The sequence below is a fragment of the Clavelina lepadiformis genome, chromosome 4 (genome assembly GCF_947623445.1).
Source record: "Clavelina lepadiformis chromosome 4, kaClaLepa1.1, whole genome shotgun sequence".
In the NCBI taxonomy this organism is placed as follows: domain Eukaryota; kingdom Metazoa; phylum Chordata; class Ascidiacea; order Aplousobranchia; family Clavelinidae; genus Clavelina; species Clavelina lepadiformis.
In genome coordinates, this window is record NC_135243.1 from 23,440,691 (window position 1) to 23,451,661 (window position 10,971).

The 10,971-nt window shown below is 37.4% G+C and overlaps 2 protein-coding genes across 2 annotated transcripts; both read right to left on the minus strand.

The window, feature by feature from the left end:
• Positions 1-1,147: 1,147 nt before the first annotated feature.
• On the minus strand, positions 1,148-5,282 carry LOC143452750 (uncharacterized). Its single transcript, XM_076953827.1, has 3 exons — positions 3,937-5,282; positions 3,585-3,713; positions 1,148-2,425 (listed from the first exon to the last, which is right to left on the minus strand). The coding sequence occupies exons 1-3, from the start codon at positions 4,597-4,599 to the stop codon at positions 1,382-1,384; spliced, it is 1,836 nt and encodes a 611-aa protein (XP_076809942.1). The 5' UTR covers positions 4,600-5,282; the 3' UTR covers positions 1,148-1,381.
• A 140-nt stretch (positions 5,283-5,422) lies between these two features.
• LOC143452751 (putative thioredoxin-2) lies at positions 5,423-7,913 on the minus strand. Its single transcript, XM_076953828.1, has 4 exons — positions 7,724-7,913; positions 6,867-7,053; positions 6,390-6,513; positions 5,423-5,859 (listed from the first exon to the last, which is right to left on the minus strand). Exons 1-4 carry the CDS (start codon positions 7,833-7,835, stop codon positions 5,743-5,745), a joined length of 540 nt encoding a protein of 179 aa, XP_076809943.1. The 5' UTR covers positions 7,836-7,913; the 3' UTR covers positions 5,423-5,742.
• Positions 7,914-10,971: the final 3,058 nt, after the last annotated feature.

The following is a 10,971-nucleotide window of genomic DNA, read 5'->3' on the forward strand; positions in this document are numbered from 1 at the left end:
TTTCAATATCTTCGGAATTGGTCTACTCTCCCTACGTCACTAGATAAACTGTGAAAAGATATTAACGACTGGAGAATCGAGACTCATTACTTATAGTCATTTACTTACCAAGCTTATAAACATTGTAGGCCTAATGGTTGGATTATCGGGACATTTGTGACCAGCAACTCAAGTTAATCACAAGCTTGGCACAATCTATTATGACCTCACAATCTATCTATTACAACCCTCACGAGCGACGTTGAAGATTGCTCCAGTCACATGCGAGTTGCAAAATGAACTCCCAGAAACAAACATTTCACTCAAGACGTCATCGAAGCAATGACGCAAGACTCGAGCGGTATCGGTTCCTTGAAAGTGCAGAACCGTGATCTATGAACTCTCAACAAACCATGCAGTGTCGTACACCGAGTCCAGCCATGAAATTGCTGGAGGAAGTGTGTGTTCTGTTTGAAGGAAAAACACGTGACGCAAAAAAAACAAACAATTTTACTTTCATGTTGCAATATTAACCACCTATTTACCCAAGCAAATCATTATTATTGATACGATGCCCATTGTGCTGTCACATGGGCTTCTACCGCAAGCATATTTTTTTGTGGAATGCCCGAGGGGCGAGATAGTGCGCTAATTTCCATAATAAGCCATTAATTCCTACCTAATTCTCGTGCAAATCTGATGATATTATAATGTTATTTGTGTTCTATTTCGTGTGTTTAACAACAAGCGCTGTACTATATTGAGTGATCTATTGCATGATAATCCAAACTTTCAAACATCGCAAAACAAAATATTGATTCTTTGTGTCAGGTTGTAGCTTTTTTGGGAAACGTAACATCTCGATTGACAAAATTAAAGAATTTTCCGAAGAAGATTCCAACAACGTTATTGTCAAATGGTGAATTTATTATTTTAACGGGTGTCACCAGAAAAATTCGTAGGTTCCAATCTATTTTTCATAGTTTCTTCTTAACTGCTTTCTAATTTACAATTAACTTCATTTAAACCCTAAATAGCTAAAATCTACTTTTTCTACGCCCATCCTCCTAACTTAAACGTATATCTTTAACCATAACACTGCGTGAGCTACTTACGGTAAAACTTTTTTAAACGTAACTTGCTAGGAATTTATCGGTATTTCATTTACTTGGTTCGCGTCTCTTTTAGGCAACCACCGCGTTGCAAAAGAAAACAGGTAATAAAAACGTGATAAGATGTATATGAGACAAGCTGAGATATAACTACAAAAGACAGAAAACAACAAATAAACATACGATAATGATTGCTGCTGAAAAATAAAACACCTTAGACATCATGGTACCGAAGCATAAATGGAGTCGCACAAAAACAACCTGTGTATTTTCATTGAATGAAAGCAGCTTTAATTTTCGAAGGTTACGCTGCTTTCCTTGTGAGGGCTTTCTCCACTTTTGCAAGCGTCGGTGCTGGATGTGGAAAAAAGTTTCTTACGATTATATGATTTAACAATGGTACAGCAGCGCTTATTCTCACACGGTTCGGCGCAGCAGGGAAAGAGCATCGACCTCCAGTCGTCGTAGCACAACAAAACACAAAACAAGTTGATGATCATGTTCCCGTTATAAGCGAGCGCCGACAGCAGGGAGATAGTCACTTTTTCGTTCAACATGGCGTTTCCGGTCGTGGTATTGTTTATGACGTCATTTCCGAAGTAATCTGTGGTTTGATTGCGGAAGATGTCCATGTAAAACGTTTTTGCGCTCATTTGGGTGTAAAGAGAAAATCCGAACGCGATTAGGTCGGATACGCAACAAATGAGCGACATCACGAAGCATCTGACGACATAGTGACGCAATCGCGCGTTTCCCGGCGTTTTCTGGCGCATAGAGGGCGCCCGAGCGACTCTTTTTCTAGTCAAGCACCGATCTTTCTGCAGACTGGCTGTGACAGCGAAGCGGTAATTCCGTTTTTTCAGTGACGTAGCATCTTTTGATTGGTTAGCGTTTCTCGAGCGTTTCTTGCTCTTCTGAACCGCACGTTCTAATTTTACGTCACCGTTAGTTGCGAGTTGAATCTTCTGCAGCGAATTGGGGCGATCTGAGATTTTTAGAGAACCTTCTCGAGTATCCAAATCGGTTCTGGAATGCAACAAACAAGAATCCGACAAAGTTCTTTTCGCGCCAATTGGCACCGAGCTATCAGTTTCGCGCGAACTTATCGTGACGAAATCGTCTTTTACTTGTAGCTGATTGGATGACGTGAGTGGTTGACTACTTTCCTGATAGTCAGATAAGGCCGGACAGGAAAGGACATTTCTTGGGGGGATCTTGACCTTCGCGTCACTTTTCGTTTCGTTCGATCTAACTTCAAATCGCTTCCGGTGCAACTTTGTAAGATGACGTCGGTGGCAGAAGACGGGATAAGCGAAAAGAAACTGGAGGGCAATCTAGAATTTGGAAAAAAGCGATCGTTTAAATTGAACTTTGAAAAAATCTTTTAAAATTGCTCCTGGCACGTCAAGCGTTTGAAAATAAGAATTGTTTGTTTTTGTCGTTTTTTACTGTTTCTTCGATAAATTTGTTACGTAAATCCCACGATCTCTCTTCTCTATGGAACGGTTCCGCTTAACTCAATATAATCATGATTGCATAATAGCTGTATCATTATTACATCACAAACGTACTACAGCGCACAAAAACATTACAAGGGAATATGGTCGTATAAAAACAGTGCGAATGGTCGTAAGGGCAAAATATGAACCCTGTTGTAATATTCGATTTACTGGAAATGGTGTCGGTAGCCCTGTAATAAAATTTTAACAACGTTTGCTCCAAGCTCCCGAATTAACTGGAATAACCGCATATTTATCCTTATTTAAATATAAAATTTTACTGTTCAGCGACCGCTGTATGTGCGACTTGTGCGAATATATACTAGTCGTTCGTTTGTACTCCATTTTCTTTGTTATTGTCACGTCATATAGGGCGAATTATACGAACGAAATATCTACATCGTAGCGACGATAAATAAAATGGTGCTGGAATAGGTTTGTAGCAGAAATTGACGATTTTAAAAGATACATAAAAATTTTATTAGAAGGTGCGTTTTAGCGAGTCTGCTTCGTATGCTCCATTGTAACCAAAATAAAACCAGCTCATATATACTTACAGTATATACTCTATTATATTATACTCTCTACTGTATTATATTATACTCTATATACTAAGATTATATCACATGGAGACTGTTTCAATAAATCGGTTTTGTCGGGTAAGAGTCCTTGTAGACAGCAAATTTGTCAAGGACCGAATTGCGTTTGCAACAAACCACCAAACTTAATGTATTTTGCTCCGAAAAAATCATAACGGATTGTAAAAAAGGAAAAACTTATTAAACCGCTTTTATTTCTAAAATTTGATCCATTGCATTAATGGCCTATCAGTGACAAACAAAATTTTCTCTTTTGAAATATTTGCTAATGCATTGGTTTGAGTTTTAAAGGGCGACAAAACTCCCCGTAAAATGACAATTAAATTTTTCCTAATGCATTTCCGCCAGTATAATGGTTTTACGTCACAATGGCCGCCACGTCATAATGACATTACCTGAAAATATAGGCATACGAGTGTGAGCAACAAATGCAAAACGAGATAGATTTTCTTTCTTCTGTAGAAGCACGATGGCTGACCAGAAAAGGTTGGTGACGGTTCAGTTGGTACTGTCATGGCAACGGTCTTAAAATGCATAAAACCAAATTTTAAGATCACGGCATTTTTAAGCTATACTGGCTTATCTAACCACAAAATATTTCATTCAAGCTATTCAAATCTATGGAAAACAGTGCTTGCATTTACACTTGCTTTTAGCACACATTTAGCAGCTGGTTATTCTTAAATATAACATATACGGTATTTCTAGCTCAAAAACCTCAAATGCTTACAGCCATTCAAAAATTACCTCGGTCTGGTTATTATTGTTTCCCATTTCAGGGTCGAATCCATCTCCGTTCCACTCGGGCATGAAGTGTGGAACAAAATACAAGGCGATGAACGTGGACATGGTGATGACAATGCAGACCAGTACTGACCAGCTGAAACATACCAAACGAGGTCCAGATAGATGACGTAATACAGGGTGACTGTAAAACATCCGCTGTCGTATCCATAGAAACAAGTAGACGCAGAGAACGCACAAGAAGTACAGCAAACCGCTTAGCGTTTGCCTCACGCAAAATAAATCGGTTGACAGTCGGTCCTGCACTGAAAACACCCAAACGTCGACTAGAACGTGCATTAAAGCCAGAATGCAAGTTACTATTGACAGAGCCAACATGGATATTGAGGCTGCCTTGTAATTCTTGTCCTGTGTTTTGCGGCGGTACGAAGGTTCTCGGCTGAGCCCGGGATTTTCCTTTGTCTCCGCCCCATTTCGGTCACAGTTTCCCGGCCGATTGGCGACGTTTTTCCCGTGTGTGCATACGCAGCAATGGCAGTGCAAACGATAAAGATGCCGGAGTAGTCCGCTCAAGATGTACAGAGTAATCAGCGCAAAGACGTACTGCACTGCGCGGTATATCGCGGGGTTCACATTGAACCAAACCATGCTTTCATCTGAGAACATGTCAGATATCACAGACTTTATATCTAGTCGTCTTTCAGAGGTCGTAAAGTGGCCAAACCCAGCAATAAAAATCGTTTAAGCTCCTTCTGTAAATACCTAATTCATACAAATAGCAAAATCAAGCAGTTCTTTTTAATAAAACGTTTAAAAGTGAAGTCTGCAGAGTTTTGCTTATGAAGTTCGGATTCGTTACACAAGCTGTATCTGCCTGGTACGAAACCATTCTGCAAAGACGACAGTCCGACCAACAGACGCTCGCATGCGATTGAGGTTATGCAAACATGTCACTACGACTCCAAATCAGAATCCAAATACGCGGAGATTAAATCCTATCTCTAAACATTGCTCATTCTGCCTTGATCTGTGCGTTTATCGGAAACATGCAGCCACTTTCCGGACTGCCACACTCCAATGCACATCTGGCGATGATTGAGATACAAATCATGTGTGCGGTCATAATCTACTATTGCGTCACAATTAAACTTTTTAACACATTTTCCGCTTACATTAATCTTTAAGTGTCTGGCACTTGAAAACGAAATTCAGTAAAAGACGCGTTTGTCAATATTTCATCGATAATACAGATGGATATTTACCGCACGTTTCTCTGCAAATGCTACCAGCATACCAATAATTGAATCATACAGTCTGACAATGTTTGGTTTTAAAATTTACAGTCAGTCTGGCCGTAAATCAGCTCAAATATTGACCACCTGTGCGATAATAAATGATTACAACAACATGCCTTAACTTCCTTCACTGACCCGGCAGCGCCGTAGTGCGGCAGTTCAAACTGAGCTGATTTTGGGAAATATTCAACCAATCTATAAAAGCGCGATTGTTTTTTGCGATTATGCAAAAAGTGATATTCACTTCAAAATGTTCAACAAGTCAATAAACTTTTAAGACGTAACAAAGCGAAAAATTACTATAATTACGTCACTAAGTAGCATGAAGCATGGACAATGGCAGAAGCGGTCATATTGGGTCATTCTTGTGCTTTGACTCACTAGCCGTATTGATACAAGCTAGAAGCTACTAATCCATGGCTTTTGCGCCTCAGAGTTTTGTCTTTGCTGTGGAAACGGTAAAAATGTCATCACAGATGCAGCATAAATTGAAAGAATTGGTTTTTGATCGTAACTATGAGTCTGCTGCGTCTTGTACGAACTTTTTTATCAAATCGTCGTCAATGTTGCCTTGGAAAGAGTCGACAGACTTCCCATCTTTGAATAACATCACAGTTGGAACTGCCATGATCTGTGGGGAAATGAATAGCTAGTTTAAATTATAGCTACGGATTATGATAGCACTGAGTCACTGATATGCTATGTCATTATAACCAAAGCATCCTTAGTAAACCTATCTTAAAGTGAGGGGCAAGTATAGAAAAATTTTGGTCTTTAACGAAAGGATAGTTGTATAGTGTCAAATCATTAAATATTGACATCTATGTGGCTGCCACCTATATCATGATTACTTTTAAATTTGTGACAAAATTGAAGAAATAACTGCTTCAACTACAACTGCTTAACCACTACATAGTATAAAAATCCTTTTTCCACTCTAGTTAATGGCAATTATTCTTCGACTTGAGATTGAATTGTTTTTGGACTTGCCGCTCACTTTAAGTTTAATAACAGTCTTAGGCACTTCAGTGACAGAAATATTCGAAATTGCTGAGTTAACGCCAACTTTTGAACATATCCAACTCATTTACCACAATAATTCTCCATGCATTAGTTTGGTCAGAAACCAAATTAACTTTTTATCACCAGAACAGACTTTACCTTGTACTCCATCGCGATGTCGCCGTGATCATCAACGTCAACTTTGGCTAGCATCACTTTCTGATCACGAGAGGCAACTTCTCTCTCTAAACTCGGACCCAGCTGCTTACATGGACCGCACCACCTGTTCCAAGACAAGATATTGTTGTCAACGGTTCACAAATCTCATTAATTTTTAGGCTTATTGTTTATTAATGAGTATCATTGACTTGGAGGTCAGAAAAATGTCGCATTTACATAAATTGTATTTCTGTTGTATTTTATTTTAAATATTATTTTATTATTTTAAATACTATTTATTTATTTCAAATTGTATTTTTACATAAATTGTATTTCTGAGCTCCACTGATGCGAGATTTCTGCTTGAAGCACCAACAACAATAAAGAAATGAACAGTTTCTTGACTTTGATGTAAAATATGAGCTAAAATTGAACAAATCTATAAAGCATATGACCTTTTGATTATAAAGTACTCACTCTGCGTGGAAATCAACGATAATTGGAATTTTTGCGCGAAGAACTCTGGCGTTAAAGTCGTCTCTGTTTTGTATGTGAAAACTTGTTGCAGTGTCTGATGACTTTGAGGAAAACGTTCTTACTGAGGCACATATATTGACTCTTTCATTTAACGTCGCATGGTTTTGATGCCTCAAAAAGTTTGGAACTGAAAATAAAAAATCCTATTTAATTCAATGAAGACATAAATCATGAAAATGAAATTCAGAGTTAAACATTTTCTTTTGCAAAATTTGCATTATTTGTCCTGCTGAACCAGTGTTGACAGTTCCCTACTTCTTAAAGCAAACATGTTAATTGAAAACAGTTAAACAGTGATACACTTCACAATGATGTGATGTCACAATGCATATGCACCAACGTTAAAAAGTTAAAAAAAAAAACAGAAACGAAAATACTTTTTAAACTAAAAACAGAGCTTAAAAATATATCCTAAACATGTATAAAATTGGAGTTCAAATTAAACAAATGATACCTAAAAGTGCTGTGAAGATAAATATGACAAAACAGAAGTAATATTGCTCAAGGCTGCCAAATCTCAAGCATGTGATAAATTATAATGTTACTGACAAAATTATGACATCATAAAACTTGTCTGTTAGATTTGTAATAATAACAAGAGTGGTTTGCATTATCAGAGCTGTTTAACACCACAAAATGTAAATTTAGCCTATACTGCTAATCATTTGCGGAAATGTAATTTTTATGAAACGAAAGTAGGTTTCTTAGATTTGAGTACACTGCATTAGTTTGTCATGACATGCATTTGCATCCCACATTTGGCAGTCTTGATAATGCACATTCATTGTTTAACCAACCAAAACTTGCGCTTGCTTCCTTCTTCACTTGGCACATAGCACGGAAAGTGCAAAACGACCATCTTCCAACTTCAAAATGGCGAACACTTTTTAGTAGAGCACGAGAAAACATGATTAATTAACAGAGCAAAAATTTACACAAGCTTCACCTTGAAATTAGAAGTTGCAACATATTAGGCCTATACCGAAACAAAGACAGAGTTTGGTTTGACGAAATCTCTTGTCGAAAGTATGACACTTTAGGGCATTGTGATTAACTTCAGTGGCCGGACTGCAGAGTATGACCGTTTCCAGCAAGATCTTGCGTCTGCCAAACAACACATAACGAAAAGCAAAAGTGAGGAGAAATTCTTGTAACATGCAGAGTAACCCAAATCTAACTTCTAATCTAAATCCTGACTTAAATTAAATGCTAAATAGCTTAAATCGACTTTTTGCATACCCATTCTCCTAACGACTTAACCTAACTGTTTATGTTTAATTGGGTCTAGCCTAGTAGGCTATGCAAGTGCACTTGTAACCAAAGGATGTCTTTGTATAGGTCTACTAAGCCGTAGCCACTCAAATTGTGATGTCATCTCGCTGTGTACTTGAACACTAGACCTGTTTGGTCATGAGCTGCGTGACCTGCTTACGGTGAAATAGTCACTCTTTTACCCATTGTAGAAATTCCCGATTTTGGCAGCTAAACGGGCAACATGCAATGGAAGTCTTTCCCCAAACAATCGAAATTCGGCTCTACTACATTTTTGCGTTCCTGCAATATCTACCGATAATAATCAAGTACTGAAGCATCATCATGTCATAAAGTTTTCTCTGTGCGTTCCCACGCTTCCTTCCATTTATGAGAATGCAAATTATTCAATACAGTGATAGCCTAGAAACCTTTGCAACGGTAGTAAATTTGGTGAGTTTTGAAACCTGAGCTTTTTAGCGCACAGTTTGCAGAACGCACACTTTAAGGTTTTGAAAGATTTTGCATCAGGCTTTGTATGTGGATGCTGACCTAAATTTATTTTAGGATTTAAAGGACTGTGGCGTCAACTTTTTTATTACTTTAAAAAATTCACTTTCACACTTTTTCCACGTTTGTACCCTGTAACATATTCATTCCTGCGATTTACAAATTAAAAATAATTTTTTTTGTCCCATTCTGGGTAAACATTAACTATTTTGAATCAAGATAGGACAACACACATGAATTTTTAACAGTGAAACCTTGTTTTAATTGAACCATAATCTTAGAAAATTTACCTTTGAAATAAAATTACTTAAATTTAAAACAAAATTTGAATTGATTTTTGCAGCATTTAATTGTCGAACAGACGAATAAATTGATTGACCAAACAAACAATGAAAGATGATCTTCTACAAATCTGTGCTGCCATTTCTTTCCTGCGTTTACCGTTGTTATACATGAAAAAAGATTCGTTTTCCTTGGCAAATTATAACATGCAAGCTTTCAGGCAGGTGGGCAAGCAGGCAGGCAATGTCAAACTATTTTGTTTCCATTTCAAGTATAGGTAGCCCTCGTAATTTCCCAACTAAATTTGAAGATGTGTTTATATGCTAATGCTATAGGCCTGTGATAATATTATGAATTAATGTAATATAAAATTGTGTAAAACATAGAATTCTCGTCCTTAAGTGTAGTATCAGTAAAGTTTAACTCTACGTCACGACAGTTTCCTGATTGCCGCTGCAACTTATGCGATCATATTTCGTCATGCCTTTTTTCATATGTATTTTGGCCTGCTGTAAAAAGTCGTACAGTCGCGTTAGAAGTTACCAGTAACCAGTAACATAATACAGTTGAATATAGCTAAGTCTCAATGCTATAACATTAGCTGTTGGTAGAAATGCTGTTGATGTGCCAATGTTCTGTCTATATTTAATCGTTTAAAGAAGAAGAATATAATCAGTTTATACAATCATCATACTTGTGCTAACTATTGAAGAGTACAATTTAAGAGAAGCTCAGCGTCAACTTAGACAACTTTGCTTGTCGGCTTCAAAAGACGATCAGCTTTTAGCTGAACAACCGAGTCTAGGGTTGATAAAGCAATTAAAGACCTTGAGGCTCATTTACATCGAGCGCAATAAACATTCAGACAATCGAACATTGTATTGGAGTGACTGGAACAATCAAGTTCAACAACCAAAACCAACCATTCCATTACAGGCCTACCAAAGCTTTTTGGTTGCGTTGTACATGCTGTCCTTTTCAAATTAATTTTTATCCATTTTATAACCGATTTCTAAAATATGACAAGCGCGTCAAATTTTGTGGAAAAACAAATTTTCTTTGTGAAATACGCATCAGTGTCAATATGACTGCAAGCGCCTCGGGAAGGATGTGTTTGTAGTTCGCAGTTTTTTACATTGACGTGCACCTGTGTGTAGTCGGTGTTTGCACAGTTTACCTTTATCATGTTTCTAGGTTTGCCGTTCTCATCTTTGTCTTAGCCTTCGGCTCTCAGCCTACTTATGGATTGATTATATGCGCACAACAAACACACTGTGTAACAATCCCTGTCTTCGCGTTCCTTGTCACAACATTCCCAACATTCCAGATAACTGTGTTTGCGTTATATGCTGACTAGTGTTCGTTTTAAGCGGAGAGATGATTTAGTTTGTACCGACTTAGATTGTTTTATCGACACATCGTCCTCTCTCTTTTACAATCTTTGGTGTTGACTTGTTGGCCATTACTAGTTTTTGTGTAGTCACCGCGGCTCTGGCCTTGGTGGCTATTTTCGTGATTACTCTGAGACTGGTAGTTTTTATCATTGTACGGTTGCTATTGTTTTTATTAAATTCATTTTCATCTTTATAGCGCCACGACTCGCCATTGTAGTGCTATATTGCCTTTTTTAAACCTATTTTCAAGTAACACATGTAGTATTTTTCCTAACAGACAGAACGCCGTTCTATGTAACTTTACGTATTTTGTATTTGTTCGTTCGTATCATAATAAATATTGATAAATTTGTATTAAACCTGGTACAAATACAAAGACATTGATACAAACTAAATCGAACCTTAAACCAACAGCCCCAAGGATAATGTGTCCCATCTTAGAATAGTCAATAAACTGTCAATAAACCGTTTCTGAATGACAAACCGGTAAGTCTGTCAATGTTCAAGTTATCACATATTAACTCATGTCTTTTAATTGTTAGTATAACAACCGCCACGTCAAACCAAAACCTAATTATCAAGTAGCAAAATTCTGGCAAAATTTAAAA

Coding starts and splice junctions, on each gene's coding strand:
- LOC143452751 (XM_076953828.1), bottom strand. CDS start 7,835: ATGTTTTCTCGTGCTCTACTAAAAAGTGTTCGCCATTTTGAAGTTGGA. Junction 7,054..7,723: donor GGAAGCAAGCGCAAGTTTTG/GTTGGTTAAACA, acceptor TTTTATTTTCAG/TTCCAAACTTTTTGAGGCAT. Junction 5,860..6,389: donor ACATCGCGATGGAGTACAAG/GTAAAGTCTGTT, acceptor ATTTCCCCACAG/ATCATGGCAGTTCCAACTGT.
- LOC143452750 (XM_076953827.1), bottom strand. CDS start 4,599: ATGTTCTCAGATGAAAGCATGGTTTGGTTCAATGTGAACCCCGCGATA. Junction 3,714..3,936: donor ACAATAATAACCAGACCGAG/GTAATTTTTGAA, acceptor ATGCATTTTAAG/ACCGTTGCCATGACAGTACC. Junction 2,426..3,584: donor TCGTATGCCTATATTTTCAG/GTAATGTCATTA, acceptor TCCAAATTCTAG/ATTGCCCTCCAGTTTCTTTT.